This window comes from Trachurus trachurus, assembly GCF_905171665.1.
Source record: "Trachurus trachurus genome assembly, chromosome: 5".
Lineage (NCBI taxonomy): Eukaryota > Metazoa > Chordata > Actinopteri > Carangiformes > Carangidae > Trachurus > Trachurus trachurus.
This window is the reverse complement of record NC_139896.1, coordinates 23603953-23621175: the sequence shown is the minus strand read 5'-3', so window position 1 is coordinate 23621175 and position 17223 is coordinate 23603953. Positions and strand designations below refer to the sequence as shown.

At 41.2% G+C, this 17223-nt stretch overlaps 3 protein-coding genes across 4 annotated transcripts; 1 reads left to right on the top strand and 2 right to left on the bottom strand.

Moving 5' to 3' along the window:
- Nucleotides 1–928: 928 nt before the first annotated feature.
- Nucleotides 929–5119, bottom strand: LOC310986291 (haloacid dehalogenase-like hydrolase domain-containing 5; the record flags this gene model as incomplete). The annotated part of the gene is made up of 9 exons (XM_083972135.1): nt 929–1126; nt 1221–1401; nt 2213–2389; nt 2497–2671; nt 3197–3230; nt 3656–3749; nt 3877–3989; nt 4077–4268; nt 5063–5119. 9 exons carry the CDS (start codon nt 5117–5119, stop codon nt 929–931), a joined length of 1221 nt encoding a protein of 406 aa, XP_083828261.1.
- A 2498-nt stretch (nt 5120–7617) lies between these two features.
- On the bottom strand, nt 7618–13605 carry isy1 (ISY1 splicing factor homolog). Of its 2 annotated transcripts, XM_083971202.1 has the most exons (11): nt 13489–13605; nt 11640–11662; nt 10888–10939; nt 10741–10806; nt 10391–10433; nt 9914–10026; nt 9655–9772; nt 9436–9558; nt 8073–8185; nt 7856–7945; nt 7618–7764 (listed from the first exon to the last, which is right to left on the bottom strand). In XM_083971202.1, exons 1-11 carry the CDS (start codon nt 13489–13491, stop codon nt 7657–7659), a joined length of 852 nt encoding a protein of 283 aa, XP_083827328.1. In that variant the 5' UTR covers nt 13492–13605; the 3' UTR covers nt 7618–7656. The 2 variants fall into 2 exon arrangements, with proteins under 2 accessions (XP_083827328.1, XP_083827329.1); XM_083971203.1 differs by lacking the exon at nt 11640–11662 and having other exon boundaries at nt 13466–13600.
- A 2123-nt stretch (nt 13606–15728) lies between these two features.
- LOC310986436 (histone H2A-like) lies at nt 15729–16163 on the top strand (the record flags this gene model as incomplete). The annotated part of the gene is made up of 1 exon (XM_083972338.1): nt 15729–16163. Exon 1 carries the CDS (start codon nt 15744–15746, stop codon nt 16161–16163), a length of 420 nt encoding a protein of 139 aa, XP_083828464.1. The 5' UTR covers nt 15729–15743.
- Nucleotides 16164–17223: the final 1060 nt, after the last annotated feature.

Genomic DNA, 17223 nt, shown 5'->3' with positions numbered 1-17223 from the left:
GACTGTGTCTGTCTGACCTGACTACACCTGACTGTAGGCTAGCTGACTGCACTGGACTATATCCAACTATACCTTATTTACCTGACTGCACCTGACTTTATCTAACTGTACCTGTCTGACCTGACTTAACCTCACTTTTCTGTTACAATAAGTAAAAATATAATTGAAATTTTTAGTCCAAAACTTAATTTCCCCACATTTCCCCACATCACACTATTCTGTACAGGATGGTGACAAAGGACTCTGACTGAAAGCTCATCAGAGTTCATTTATTTTGATAAATGGACAGTATGTTGTGAATCTAAACCATATCTAAAGTGACATAAAAACAGACAGCTCTGTCTCTCACTCAAAATCTGCCTATGGTGCAGTGGCTCAGGCGGTAGAGCGGGTCGTCCAATGATCAGAGGGTCGAATCCCGCTCTGTCCCAGTCGTAGTGTCGGCGGTTCGAATCCCGCTCTGTCCCAGTCGTAGTGTCCTTGGGCAAGACACCTTACCCACCTTGCCCCGTGTGAATGTGTATGAATGATCATGGTGGTGGTCGGAGGGGCTGTTTGGCGCGAAATGGCAGCCACGCTTCCGTCAGTCTGCCCCAGGGCAGCTGTGGCTACACACGTAGTTTACCACCACTGGTGTGAATGTGGTATGAATGAATAATGGTTTCTGTAAAGCACTTTGGGTATCGTGAAAAATGCTACATAAATGTAAATCATTTATGTATCCTAAAAACACAGACAGAGTGACACCTCTTCAGGTCATTTGAAGTGAATCCGGTCAGGTGTCAAGGTGGAGATGTCAAGAGTCAGAGGTCAGATGTCAAGAGTCAGAGGTCAAACATTGGCCTATGTGTCAGGGGTCAAATGTCATGAGTCAGAGGTTAGTCGTCAGAGGTCCAATGTGAGGTGTCAAGAGTGAGATGTGGTCTTGTCAGAGGCCAGGTGTCACAGCGTCCTCTTTTTGCAGCAGCAGGTCAACAGCAGCTTCCACATCCTCCACCATGTGACTTGGTTCCACCAGGTCTGGCTCCAGGACCAGGTCTCTGTGACCATGGATCACTTTCTCTGTGATGGTGCTGCTCTGGTTACTTGGCAGTGGCGAGCGGGGGTTATAGACACCTGTGCACACCTAAAAACAGGCAGAATAGCTCTGAGTATCTCAGTGTCAAAACAAAACCACAGTCATTACAGAGCTAAGATCAGAGACATTGTGTTCGTCGTACCAGTATTGAGTGACACTGAGCAGCAGCAGACACCAGCTCCTCCTCCTCTGGGACCACCATTGTCACCTGACTCCCTGTTCCCTGGGCAACAACCTTGGTGCTTGTCGTCACATTAGTGTGCTGCTGAGCCAGGTAACGGTTGTACAGGTTAGCACCGTAGATGTCTGTCATCAGGTTGTCGCTAGGTAACAGTAAGAGAAAGGATGAGTTACCCAACAACATAGACATAACTCTCAAGTCTTTCCACTTACGTTTCAAATCGAGTCTTATACTTTGAGTTGAATCGTAAACAAGTAAATAATACATAATGCTTCGACACCAACTATAATGCCATTTCTACGACAATTACCCACAGCAGTAACTAATTCAATTGATGTAAGTCCGATTAGTTTCTGTTTGTGTGTAGGAGTCAATTTGCTAGCATTTCTTTTCTACATGTGTGTAGATGATTCATTTCTTTGGCCACATTTGTAGTTTCTTAAAAACAGTAGGCTATTGAATCTTAATGTGCTGGTGAAAGTTGAGAGACAGAGCAAAGACATCTTCCGTGTTTCTAGCTGAGTGATTCATGTTGGTTGTTATAGGTGGAAAAAAGGGTGAAATAAATTGTTATAATGTGGTATGATCAGATGATCAGAAACAACAACCAGAACTTCAGTCTGATTTGTGTGGAGGTACAGGAAGCTAGCCATACAGACGTACAACAGGGAGCCATTTGTGTATTAATGGTGGGAAATAGGACTGAAATGGCCAAGAGTATGGTAACAAACACAAACTGCATAGGGCCCAAGACTGAGCCTTGGTGAACTCCAGATAACATGACATGCAGGTAAAGAACTAGAATTGTCAAAAAAGACTTTCAATCAGAAAATATAAGAAGGGCAACGTATATGGTGTCATGAACAATTTGGTCACCCGACAAGGTAGACAAGGTGCGGCAAACAGTTTGGTTACCCAACAGTGGGCTATGGCATGATGAACAGTTTGATTACCCAATGGCGTAGATGGTGGTTAGCTTGCGGTTGGGATTTTGCAGCCGTAGAAGATGCTCAGCGTACTGGTACGTGAGTAAACTAGGTTTTCCAAGCAGCGCCTGGTACTGCAGCTCCCGGCCCGTCATCTTCCTGTAGACGGACTCCAGACACAGCATGAACATCCCATGACCAAACCTACAGAAACACAGTGGGGAACCAGAACTAGAAACGCATCCATCCCCACAGAAATAAAAATGTATCACAGGCCATTCACATTATTATGGTTTGGTTTTGCCAGTTACCGTGGAGATGGGGCTTCAGCCATCCACATCAGGTCCATGTTACAGGCGAGAACTGGCAGCTGAGCCGACAGGTGAGAGTCATACTCACAACCAGGGCTGCCATTGGTCAGGAGCACGTCAATCAACAGTTGCAGGTTTGTCTCCCATCTGATTGGCTCTCCGAAGAGGACAATTGCTATGGCAACACAGGAAGTCAGTGGTAAGTGCTGTGAATTCAGTGTCTTTAGCCAATAGAGTGCCGAAGCGGAAGCAGGAAGTAACATCGCCATGGGTCCTCAATTCGGAAAAAGTCTCCATGTAAGTGAACGGGAGTCAAAATTTTATTTCGTGATCTGATTGAATTGTGTCATGAGTGTTTCTCAGTAGACTACATCATTTATCATTTGTTTATCATGATGCCTTTTATGTGTTTATTTCCATACTACTCAATGAATTTTTATTTACACTCAATGAGGATATGTTAAAAACCCTAACCCTATTTAAGTTTTCTGAGATTACGGCATAAAATGGATGAAGTGTTAACCAAGGTAAGGAGAAATAATGAAATCTGAACACTGCACATCAACTATAAAAGCTAAAATCACCGAAAGGCCAAAATAGTACTTGAAATATGAATTAGAAAAATAAACTCAATATAAAACATAATACTGTATTTAAAGAAACCAATAATACTGTGTAGTTGTGTATTTGTTATAGTTACCTTCTATTTTGGGAAGAGTCTCCAGGAGAGATGACTGAAACAGAACAAACATTTACAGCACAATTACATTTTTTCTCTTTAAGCCTTTTTAGAGTGCAGTTGACACCTCACATCCTGTGAGATTACATTATTTTACTAACCTTTTATTATATGACATGGTGACAAGATGTGAATTTAATGTAGATGAAAGAAATGCATGTTGTCATATGTTACTGCATGTTTCTTGCTCTATGCTACAGCAGTTGCCTACTGCAAACAGTAATAAAGCAATGATCAGAGACAATTAATCCAAATTGCGCTCCATCAGCTGACTGATATCCTCATCTTGTTCCTCTGCAACTATTAGCCAGATGGACTATTTCTGAGATCTGAAGGACCATTTGAGATAAATCCTCCTTTATCCTGCAGAGAGCTAACACTCCTGCAGCAGGTGTCACCCGTCACCGGGGCGATACTCACAGATAGTTTGGGTCGTCTGTTGTGGTCGACCATATCCAGAAGAGGGTGATGTTCTCTGAGCTGATCGATGCTCACCACCTTCTGGAAACCTAGACTGACGATGACACAGTCAAGGCTTCAACACAATAGAAAACCCATTCAATTTCAAGTGTAATATCCTTTTTTATATAGTATTTTGAGCTTTTGAACCTCAGAGGTCAAAGGTCAACTGTAAAGGATACGTGTTGGCAATGTCAGTCACTGGTCCTTGTCCGGACACCAGGACACACTTGTCATGGAAATTCTTCATCATTCGCAAAGGACTATGGGAAAGAACCACCTGATCTGGAGAAATCTACAGAGAGATAGAGAGGTCACATGATTGTGATGGTCCAATCACAGCACAGCGCAACAAAGCCATGGCTTCACCTGTCTGTCTCACCTGGACGTCCAGTAGGTTAGATAGCTGTTGTGCTTTATGATTTCTTTGACAACTTCCTGCGTTGGTGACAAAAACGACTGGAAGCAGGAAGTTGTTGTTCCGGTCCAGGAGCTTTTGAAAAGCTCGACGAGCAGCTGGGATCACTTTGCCACCACGGAGCAGGACGCCGTCCACATCAAAGAGGACGCCCGCCTGGTAGAGACAGAGATAGCAGAGACAGATTTGAGAGACATTTCAGTCATTTCAGCAAATAAATCATTCTCTGGCTCTAATTTATTTTTCATAAACTTGCTAGATCCTACTTGTTTCCTCAATGTAAAACCCAAGACAGACAGACAGACAGACAGATAGATAGATAATGTACATTTTAATAAAATTGTATTTCCCTCAGCTGCTGCTATGACATAAAATTTATGTCATAGCAGCAGCTGAGGGAAATACATGGCACAATGACAAAAAAACAACATATATGATTTATAAATCACAGAAAATACAAAAAACAAATTAAACACATAGACAACCCCCCACCCCAACCCCCAGCATTGCTAAAACTTGGCAGGAATGCAAGCACCAAAAAGACTTCAAAAAGTAGTGTTTGAAAAGTTCTAAATAAATGTTTAGAATATGTTAAAGACTATAAGTGTAATTGTTAGAACATTTTAGCCCCTTTTTCCGACTCAAGACAAGTTCCATATTAATTTATCCAAATACAGATGCACAGAAAAGATTAACTTCTTGCCTCTGGACATCTCATTTATGCACTACTAAACTAGACTTTAACTGACTTGTAACAAAAAACAAAAAACAAAAAAAGACCTAAACAAAAATTACAGGTCCCCATGGGGAATGAGAGTTCCCAGAATGTCAGTAATTTATTATGTGTCCCCATAAAGCAAGCACACACACACACACACACACACACACACACACACACACACACACACACACACACACACACACACACACACACACACACACACACTTACCTGTCTGCTGGTTGACATGTATCTGATCGACTGCTGCAAGAAACTTCGGCACCACATGACTGGTCTGTGTGTGCAAGAGCTGCAGCGTGCCGCTAATTTATCCTACCACAGCTGTGACCTCATCTGGAAGAGGGAGTGGCTACAACATGACAGTGATGTCAGTGAGAAAAACTACAATACAACATTTTAGTAAACAGCAGCAACAAACTGTCACAGAGCAGAAGAAACAGTAAACTATCTCACAAACTCTCCTCAGTGGGCAAAGTCAGCCACAGAAACCAGATACCACAGCTGGACTGGTGTTTTGCTGGTCTGTTGCATGGTTGACTTGACAGTGAAACATGGTGTAAATTTAACTCTAGTATTTGTTTTTTACGCTCTGCTGGACCATCTGTGAAGTCCTCCCAATGTGTTCTCTGTGCGATGATGTTTCTTTTGATTTTACACAAATGGTCAACACTTTTTTATTCACTTATTGGCTAATAATGTATTTTTGCTCAACCACAATTAATTATGAATTGAATTGAATTGAATTAACTTTATTAATCCCGAAGGAGGGAAATTTGTTTGTCCCAGCAGCACACAACAATAAAAAAGCAAATAGGTACACAATAGATCTATCTCTCTGCAACACAGGACCAGGACACAGTTCATCCTGAGGGGAACATGAACATCTCAACCACACACACCTTGTAGGTTTCAGTTCGGAACCAGGTGATGGATCAAAATTAACATCTTCAGAGTCAAGCTAGAAGTTTAACCAAAAATGCTTAAAAGCTAAAAGCTAAACCAATAACACACAATAACATGTGCGTGCGTGTAGGCAAACATCAATTATAAGAAAAACACACAAAACACATTACTTGCACCGGCTTATTACTTGTTATAACTACTGGACACATTTACATTTGTTGCCTGTGCAAGTCCATCTTATTGAAGTAAGACCCTTTCATTTACATAGATATAGATTGAATTACATTAAATTGTCTTATTTTACCGTCCTGCTCTTTAAATGTTGCTTTAAAAAAAACAGAATGTTTGAGGACATAAGAGACTTTAATACTACTGAGCCACCCAGCTGCAAAGTCAACACTGCAGAGTAACACACACACACACACACACACACACACACACACACACACACACACACACACACACACACACACACACACACACACACAGCTACTGATTAAATGTGGCTGATGGCAGTTTTCTCTCACATGACATCACATGCAGCATTCAGCCATTAATCAGCCAATCACATGCTGCAGCAGACTGCCACCAATCAACCAATCAGCTGCCAGATTGAAGCCACATGATAAAATACAGAGACACTCAGGAACCTGAGGAAGCCGGACTAGGACACAGACACAACTCTCACCAAGTAATTTGACAACGCTGTATTCGTACATTGTAATGCAGAAAAACTAGACTGGGATTGAAACCATGGTCACTTATATAAATATAAACATTAATATATTGAACACAATAGAAACGTAATGTTCAACAGCAGATTAGTAAATGAATCACTCTCCATTAGTTGCAAAGTTTCTCAGGTGTCACTGAAGCGTTGTTACTGTTTTGTAATCAGCTCTCAGCCGAGTTCAACAGAGCTAATAAAACACCTACATTATACTGCAAATATAAATAAACAACATAAAACTACAGATGTGAAGTAAATCTGAGTAAATATTCTGAAAAAGTAAAACTTGGTCTAAATCTGAAAAATCTTTTATAACGAAAAGACGTCATTTATGAATAATTGATAAATAATACATAATAAAATGTTTAGAAGTAACCAGACTTACGAATACAACACAGTAGAGATGCTTACGTACTTGTGTACATTCATTGAGTAAAGGTAACACTATGTGTACTGTTGTCAATCATTATGGTGTACCAACATGAAGCAGAGCGGTCGGCTGAGCTGGAGTAAGTTTTAACTATGTTCAATTATATTGTGGGTAATTTAATCCAGTTTATTTTATAAGACCATGTTGTGTTCTTCGTGTCGTCTCTGCAGCCGCCTGAAAGACGATGCAAAAAGTCAAACCTTCTCTTTCAATTACTTTTAAAATTTACAAGGCCTTCAATAATGTACTTGTGCACTCTCTACTTGTATAATGTACATTTCCCACCATTGCTGCTGCTGCTGCTGCCACATTATCAGGGATTTAATTTATTTAAATAATGATACACTGACTGCTGTGGTGTCATCTCCTGCATGAAACACTTACAGATGCTCAGTGTGGGGACTAATTTATACATTCCTCAAATTTGGGCAGAAAACTTTGTTAAGTGTCAAATCCAGGTTTTTAAAGTTGAACACGGATGCCTGCACCCCAATGTACACAAGTGCACCAACACTGGTGATTTTGGCATCGACGTTAGCTGTGATTGTTGGTTTTCAATACTTTTATGCCTACAGACACGCTGTGAACAAACTTCTCACAATATGTAGGAAACAATACACGACAAGAACAAACTGATCTTAACAAAGTTTTAATAAGAAACGGGCTGAGAACAAAAAAGCCGATATTTACATCAACATTATCACAGACAAACAGACAGACAGGCAGACAGGCAGACAGACGTTAGAGTCCCAGTAGTGTCCTGGCCTCTTGGCTCTGAGCCTGAAGAGTCTCACTGGCGTAACGCTGCAACAACTCCATCTTCTTCCTCCTCACCAGAGCCTCCTCCACCTGAGAGACAGACCGGTCAGAGAGGTGAGTAAATGTGACTTATGTTAATTAGGTGTGGGCGACGTGTAATGAGACAAACATCGAGTCTCACCTCTTTCTGTGATGGAACAGGTACGTGCGCGAAGAAAGCGATTCCTCCCTCCTCTCCCTCCTGCTCCTCCCGGCTCTCGTCATCGTCAGGCTGCAACAGTGACACAAAATAAACACACGCGTTACCATCAAGGAAACCTGGGAACACCTTTACTGTTGATCTGAAAGGATTAATTAAGATTATTTTAAAAGATAATCCCAGCGAAGGGATGGCTCACCTCATCGTTGTGGACGGTGTAGATGTTCTCCTCCTCTTCCTCCTCTGGTTGTTTCTCTCCAGAGAGACGAGATTCCTTCTCTGTTTTCCACTTCTGCACTGCGTCTAACACAGCTACACAAACACACACATTCGATTATTGGCTTGTTGTGTATCAGTCACTGATCGACACCGTTGTCTGACAGCAGCTTCTCCTACAGCCTGAGATGTTGATACCTGATACCGAGGAGACTCTTCTGACTGAAAATACAGTACTGTGCAAAAGTTTTAGGCAGGCATGAAAAAATGCTGTCAAGTCAGAATGCTTATCCATCATGCAATACCATCAGTGAGGCGTCTGATATTGGACCCAAATTTATTCACAACAACCCCAAACATTCAGCCAGTGTCATTTAGAACGATCATCAGCATAAAGAAGAACAACAAGTCCTGTAAGTGATGGTGTGGCCGAGCCCTGAGCTCAACATCATCCAGTCTGTATGGGATTACATGTAGAGGCAGAAGGATCTGAGGAGCTCCAAGATATTTGGAAAAAAAACAAAGGCCAAATTCCTTCAAAAACTGTGAGCAGATGTACCTAGCTAGAAGAATTTATGCTGTTCTGAAGGCAAAGGGTTGTCACACCAAATATTTATTTGATTTAGGATTCTCGTCTCTTTATTCACTGCATTTTGTTAATTGATGAAAAAAAGAACACTTCCATCTTTGAAAGTATTCATCTTTTTTCCCACACCTTGCTAAAACCTTTGCACAGTACTGTAGTTTGATTAGACTGTAAAGTAACGTGACCGGACTATCAAATAATCCGGCTGGACTACTGAATAATCTAATTAGGCTTTATAATAATCTCATTGCACTATAAAATATTCTTACTGCACTATACCATAATCTGACCAAACTATTAGATAACGTGATTAGACTGTAAAATAATCTGATTAGACCACACAATAACCTGACTGGACTACAAAATAACATGGCGGCACAATAAAATCATCCGACTGAACCGAAAAAACATGTGATTAGGACTTCACCTGGTCAGACAAAAAAAATTCAGATTGGATTTATGAATTTATGATTTATGAATCTGCATTTCAAAAATCACATGAAGTAATCTGATCTGATTGCACTTTAAACAATCTGCTTAGTCTATATTATAGTCGGATTGCACTATTTAAAAAAAATCTGATAGCGCTGTCAAATAATATGATTGTACTAAAATATTCTGACTACATTATGAAATAATCTGACATCAATCATCTAGCAGCAATATAAAATAATCTAAATAACCACACTGCACTATGAAATACTCTGATTGGACTGTAAAATAATATGAAATACTACACTGCACTATAAAATAATCTCACCTTGTTTTTCATACTGTGACTCCAGAGGAAGCAGGACTCCATCGTCTTCGTCTCTATACCCATAATACTCTGCATCCACTTCCTTCATCAGCTCCGCCCTCGTCTTCCTCAGCGCTGGGGCAGCTGGGGGTCACATGATCAGTGAGGACGGGTCAAACGAGGGCTCCGCGCAGGTTTTTACTAACAGTCTCTTTTATATAAACAGAAGAGTTTACGTACGCTCCTTCTCAAACAGCTCTCTGACTCCCGGCAGGTCTCTGGCTGCTCCAAAGTATTTGTAGCCTCTGTTTCCTGGAACCTCCTTCCCCTCGTGGTCCAACATCCTCGGACCAACGCGCTAGAACACAAACACACCAACGACAGCCAATTTTATTGATTCATCTGATGATTGTTTCCCTCATTAATTGGTCAATTGTTCCGTTTATAAATTGTCACAAAAGTACTTTATCAGAAAAACCTTTTATACTATATCATTTACCGCATAGTCGGGTCCTCCCAGCTCTTTGATTCGCACTTCCCAGTGACCTTTCTCTCTCAGCAGTTTATTGATCTCATCATTCAGATCCCGAATCTTGAACTCCCCCAGGCCAGCTGGACAGAGACAGACACACACAGTCAGACAAATGCATCATCTCAGTCATCATCTCTCATGCACACGATAAAATTTTATGAACTGTAAAACAGAAATGCGAGACTGACGAGTCATCTCAGATAAGTCCAGTCAATAAAATCTGTTACACACGCAGTTGTTTTGTTTTTGTTCCGTGCGAGTTGTGCTCCTTTGCCAGTATAGTTCCAGCATAACCTCTTTTGGAAAGTGTCGGTCGTGAGGAATCTTTACGATTAATTAACCGTGGCGTTCAATACTGCGGTTAATTGTGAAGACAAGTAATCGTGACATCCATAGTGAAGTCTGATCTCTGTAGCGTAAAGCAGGAGGTCGGTTTGAACTTACCGTTCTGGATCTGAGCAACTTTCTTTGAGATTTCACTGATGATCTGAAACACAAACATCAGACAGATGAGAGCTGCAACAGTGTAGCGACTTCTCCCGTGGTAAAGCCAATACTGAAATGTCCCAGCAATAACAGTCTCATAGATTAAACTCCAGGTTCAGCCAAAAAAAAGAGAAAAACTTCAGGTGAAGCTAAATCACTAATAATCTGCTTTGTAGAAACCTGCTTAAACAATCAGCTGCTGTGATACAAACAGGAAAACTGAGGATCATGGGTACTGTAGTCTTTACTGGCAAAACCAAAAACTGGAGCCGAGGCCAGCACTGTAGTCAGTCGTACAGAGTACGTACCTGTCGTCTCCATTTCTCAGCTTTAGGAAGTTCACTGCACTCTGATGCCAGAAAAGGTCTCCTCTCCTGCAGAGAGAGAGAGTCGGGTTAGATCGACTGATCCATAGACAGATTGATAGATGCACTGATAGACTAGTAGAGTCTCACCTTGACTTTTCCCTCCTCCAGCTGAGCCTGTCTGAAACGAGCCAAGGCCGTCCTGAGAGACAGAGTCGCAGAACCCAGTTGAAGAACAGGAGAACACAGGGAGAACCAGAGCAGATAAACAGATGGACTCTTTATCATGTGGCTGCAACTAAGAACTATCTATACCTTCAATTAATCTGTCAATTATCCTCTTTATTAACCAATTAGTTCTGAACTGATTGGTGTGAAAAATATCCCTCTCATCTGATAATGACTGATTATAACAAACACCTAATATAACACACCATTTACACTGATTCTGGTGTTAAATAAAGGAAATGATTTATCCACCAATCAAGAAATTAGTCAGGTGAATCCACAATGCAAGAACCTTAACCCGAGCTAACGGCTAACATTCAACATCGCTGTGAGGAGGAGCTCGACCATTCAGCTTTATTTTCTCTGGCTGTGCAACACAGTCACACTGTTCATGACTGAATGTGGCTAATTTTAACACAGAGCACATAAATTCATCCTAATAAACTCATAGCGCTCGTTCGGCTCCTCATTACAGACTCTAAATAAAGAATAAAGTTGCATCTGGCTGCTTTCCTGCTCTCTTCAATACAAACTGACGGAAATGATCATGGTACGACTGACGATAAAACTTCCTCCATTAGCCGACAACACTGAAACCCGTTACTGTTCTGCTGTGGTAGCTCATAGCGGCTGCCACGACAGGTAAACTGCTGCAGGTGTGTTGTTGTACTTACATGGCCTTCTCAGCATTCCTCGCCTGCAGAAACACAGACAGACAGTTAGAATACAATCACTGCAAATAATCAATACAAAATGTTTCATGCATTTTATAATTGTGAATTCTTAAAGTGCACTCTGATGCCTGGAATAAACCGAACAGGATGAAGCTGAATGTTTATATGGTTTAAGATTTGTTTAAAGTAAATCAAACGCAGGTGAATGCATCATCTGACTGGTGCAACGGCCGCAGGTACAAAAGCATTTCTGTTGTGATTTGTTTTTCCACCTCAGCTGAAGGTGAGAGGTCACAACGAGCCCGCCTGACAATTTAGTTTATGGCACTTTTGCACTTTTGTTTTTCAGAGACAGGTTACCACAGCATGGCACAGATTCAATAAAGTCCTGAAAACACAGATTGACCATGGTTTATCAATGTGAAAACAGACTGGCATCTTGTGATGAATGACGGCCCTGAAATACTTGAGGCTTCCTACAGAGCCACACCGAGTCCCTGAATGACTGTGGTCTCGTAGCTCGAAGCATGATGACCACATCCTTGGCCTCCGAGATGTGTAACGCATATCAAAGGTTATCATTACTTACTCCCGTTTTCCATACACACACAAATACACACTACATGTTTGTCTAGACTAGAGAATGTAAAGTTGAAGAGAAACGGTTTGTCCTGCACCGACGCATTAAATGATGGGGTGATTTGACTTCTGTTGCAAATTTGAAGACTTGAGACAAACACTGATGACAGACCGGACTTTGACTTGGTACCACTGTATGCTTGGTACGTATAACTGTAGGTGTGACTGATGACAACGCTGTCTTTGTTTTTTAATGTTTGCATTTTGGTTTAGAACAGTGATTCAGTGATTACTAGTTGTTACATGCACAATAATGCACAGATGCATAGTAGCAGTAACATTCATGTAATTTAGATATGGGAGAGATACAATCCGATATCGGATCCTATATTACCATAATTTATTCATCAGATATCAAACTGATCCCCTGCTGATTTTGTAAATTTGCTCCCCCACAAAGAAATGCACGGTCTATAGTTTTTATCGAAAGTGTATTTTAACAGGGGGAGAGACAGAATATCAACAAAAAAAACCCAGAAATAATATCATTATATAAAATTACATTTCCATTTGATCAAGTGAAATAAGGACAAAACTCATTTTGTCAGTTCATTTCTAATATTAGTGGTAATTATGGTGGCTAATGGCCAGGATCATGGGACAGTAGGCTGCAACAGTTATATTAACATGTTGAATATAAACGTTTCATGGCCACTTGCTTTAAACTGATTTAATGTGGACACTAGGAAAGCTGATCAGACGTTTTCATGACTTGAGATCTCACCACAGTGAGTCTGAACTTGTTTTCCCTCCTCCTGTACTCAGAGCTGTTGTATTGATAACCATGAGTCTATCTGGGTTGTTTTTATTTTTGCCTGATTACTTAACTTTTCACATACAGTAATATGCATATGTAGACTGTAAATAATGCAATTTTTAAATGTACTAATATGATAATTTAGCATTAAAGCTGGAGGCTAATTCACATTTAATTGATCCTCATTGACTCGGGTTACAGAAGAGATCTTCCATTTACTGATCACATGTACCAGTGACTGACTGAGGGAACAGGAGAAACGTAAAGACAATGAGGAGTTTTAGTTTAAGTTCCGATGAGGCTGAAACTTTTCCTCTGATGAGACCACTGACTACTGAGCTACCGTGTTAGCAAGCTAGCAAGCTAGCAAGCTAACCGGCTGCGTCTCCGAGATAAACGCTGCAGAGGCAAATTAAAATGTGAGTCAGACTGAAAGTCTGCTCCGCTGCTTACCATCTCTGTTGTTGGGCTTTGTTTTATTCACGAATCCGGTGGAAAACTGAAGAAACTTCAACCCCAAACGACCAACACACGCCGAAAACACACCGGAAGTCCGCCAACTGCTTCCGGTCTGAAAACGACTGTAGTTCCAAACATTGGTTCCGCTTTGTACCAGCAGCAGCACACAGACCAGATACAGACCATATATACTGTATAAAAAAATATATAGATAGATATAGATACAGACATACAACATTATACAACATACTGCTGCCTCCCGCCTTAGGAGTAAAGTAAAATCAAATACTACTCAAAAGTTTAGCGATGGGTCAGGTCCAGGCTATCTTTTGGCAAATTAGGCAAATTCTCAGCAACAAACAGGAGAATAGGAAGACAAGACAGTTGACCATATAATGCTCAATTTGCACCTGTTGAGGATTGAACCAGAGATGTTCTCCATAACTTCTAGAAACAAAGACCATTGTCTATCGCACTGAGCTAATTGGCAAGTGGTAATCTAACAGTGGCTTCAAAAATTGAGTAAGCAATTTGAAACCACTCAAAGAAAAGTCAGTTTTTGAGGTAAAATTCTTTTCAATTCTATCTATTTTGGTATTTTGATGTATTATCATCAACTCCCTCCTTGGGTATTGAACCCACATCCTCTGACACCAAGAACCAGCTCCTAACTCACTGAGCCAATGGTCTAAGAGTGAGACTTGGTGTGTGTCTTCTCAAATAGACTCAGGGAGTCACAAGCCAGGCAGCAGGTGTCAAGGCAGATTTCAAAAATGGTCAAAATGTCACAAATTGTGTTTCTAAACAAAAATCTGATAATAGGCTACATAAATTCTATCTTGACAGCATGGAAATGTTGGTGATTTGTTTTTTGTGACAAGTGTTTTGCTTCACAAGAGAAAATCTGATGTTTAAAGATACCACTCTTATATTGACTGCAGTTGTTCCCATGAGAGCAGAATTCAAAATGTTCTCGAAAATTCAGTTTTTGAGATAAAATTCAGATATTTACCAAACTTCATCAACCATGACTCCAAAATATTCTCAATTTTTTTCAGGAAGATTGAAAATGTATTTAGCAAGAATTTGATGGTATATGTTTACAGTAGTGTTTACAGTCAAACGTTTTCATGCACTGTAGGCTCAATTTTTGATTAATCAAAAATCCGAGAAACAAGTTTTGTGGAGGACAGTCTGGAGATGCTCTGTCCGGACCCTAACAAGAACAACCAGCCCTGCAACAGATGGTCCGGCTCCCACAAGGCCCTGATCTCAACACTGTGGTGTCAGTCTGGGACTACATAAACTTTGTGACGGTGGACACTGAGTTTGTCTCTTGTACCAGGACATGAAACTTTGTTGACTTTCTTTTTAATGTTTACTACACTGTGATTTAAAAAATGTAGGCCTATAATTAAAAAAGATTTTTTAATCTCATATATTGTAAATGTTAGAGTGTGACCCATTGTCTCAGTATCAGATTTGTATGTTGAATCTTAAAAGTCAGCAAAGTAACAAGTTGGTTGCAAGGATAAAAGTATAAAAGTAAAAAGTATAGCGCTTGTCTCTAAGTGGAAGAATAAAGTTGCATTAATGGAAATACTCAAGTACAAGTAGGCCTACCTCAGAACTGTGCTACTGTCAGTTATAAATCCAGCATAAATAAGCATAGATTTAGCTGCTATAAATTCCACACATTGTCCAGTTGCTGTGATTTCTCCCTCACAACTTGCAGGCTCAGACTCAACTCACGCAGGTGTTTGGCTTTTGGATAATAGGGATTTTCTTTTGCACGACATCGTGGGTTGTGCATAAAAGTAAAACATGTTTGCATCACATTAATCTGACAGACAAACGGCTCCTCTTGCTGTGTTATGCATCACAATGTAGGCCTATGTGAGACTGAGGTTGGCTACATATCCTACAGATATTAAAGCGTCTGTAGAGTTGTAAAATGCAGGAGAGTGAGCCGCCTCCCTGCAGCACGAGGAGCCAGGTGTCATCAATCAGCACGTTACTGCTTGACTTGTATAAAAGTTGTGTTCTGTGTCTCAGTGTGTAGCTGCTCTCTGTGTGAAAGGACGTGCCCAGTACTGGTGAGTGTCAATGACCGGTTGGTGTAGTTTAAGCACTCTGGTTAATTTGTGTTTTATTGGCTTCAGTTTTTAAATGTTAATTTGATATTTTAATCTTTTATTCTCCTGTCTGTTATTCAGACCAACGGCCTATACTCTCAACGCAAACTAAAGATGTCCGGCCGTGGAAAGAAGACGGCGCCAGAACGAAAGGCTCACATGTCTCGTTCCGCCAAGGCGGGGGTCACCTTCCCGGTGGGCCGCATTCACAGGCTGCTCAAGAAAGGCCAGTACAGTCGGCGAATTGGCACTGGCGCAGCAGTGTACCTCGCAGCCGTCCTGGAGTACCTCTGTGCTGAGGTCCTGGAGTTGGCTGGAAACGCCAGCCGTGACAACAAGAAGCACCGCATCGCTCCTCGTCACATCTTGTTGGCCGTGAAAAATGATGAGGAGCTCAACAAACTGCTAGGAGGGGTGACAATCTCTGAGGGTGGTGTCATCCCGAATATCCAGGCAAGCCTTCTCCCCAAGAGGACCAAGGCCCCATCCAAAGACGACAGCTCTGCTAAAGATGTTCAGTCTCAAGAGTTTTAAAACTGCATGTGCAAGTTTTGGAAATATTTACACTTGTTATTAAATTAAAGTCGATGCTTTTAAATCTATATGCTTGTCATGTCTGACATGTGTCTTGTTGTCCAGCTTGGATAAACTGGCTGAGAGCTTCAGTAGCCAGGGACACTTCTCATTTCTCAGGGGTTTTGACATCCACTAGAACTTGGGTTTCTTCACCTTGAACCCTGGTTGTGCTATTGTGACCTATGCAAAGGTTGTCTGCCTGTGTTGACTCTCAGGGAGTCTACATGTGGAGGTCTTGAACATTTCAACTTGAAAGAGGCATTACTAAAATGTTGACTGAACCCTCAAGTTCAGGATCAATGACGAGGGTCATCGTCTTGGAACACACCTTTTGGCATCCATTCCTGTTTTAGGTTTGTAAAGGAGAGGGAAAATGCTGCAAAATTGTAAATGTTCTGCAGTGATGTTTCAACATCACAGAATTTCTTGATGCCAATCACTGCTTCAGTTACTGTAATAGTTACGCAAAGACCAAAGTAAATTCAAGGAAGGTTGACGGAATTGGATTCAGTAGCTACTGTGGGAAGTGTTAGGGACTGTATGTAAATGCTTATCCATCATGCAGCACTGTCAGGATTGGTCCTTAATTTATTCAGCAAGATGGAAATGATCTCACACAGCCAGAGTCACAGAAAACTATCTTCAACAAGAACCACCAGCCCTGCAACAGATGGTCCGGCTCCCACAAGGCCCTGATCTCAACACTGTGGTGTCAGTCTGGGACTACATAAACTTTGTGACAGTGGACATGAGTCTGTCTCTCGTACCAGGACATGAAACCGTGTTGACTTTCTTTTTCATGTTTACTACACTGTGAATTTATATCGCTATATAGGCCTACCCCCCCCAAAAAAAAAATTATAGCTGCACTGTGTGCCCCCCACATGTCCGGAGTTGAGTAAATCTGGCATGGGACTGGACCTTGGTGCAAAGTTTGGTGATTTTTCAGCCATGGGAAGTAGGATTTCCGAAGAAGAAGAAGAAAGGGTGCTGGCAGCTTAGCTGCCCGGACCCTAAA

Bases quoted from the DNA above. Each gene is read 5' to 3' on its own strand.
- isy1 (XM_083971202.1), bottom strand. The intron at 9,773-9,913 runs GTAAATGATATA...TTTGTGTTCTAG, and splicing joins TGGGAGGACCCGACTATGCG to CGCGTTGGTCCGAGGATGTT. The intron at 8,186-9,435 runs GTGAGATTATTT...GTGTTTGTGTAG, and splicing joins GTCACAGTATGAAAAACAAG to CTGTGTTAGACGCAGTGCAG.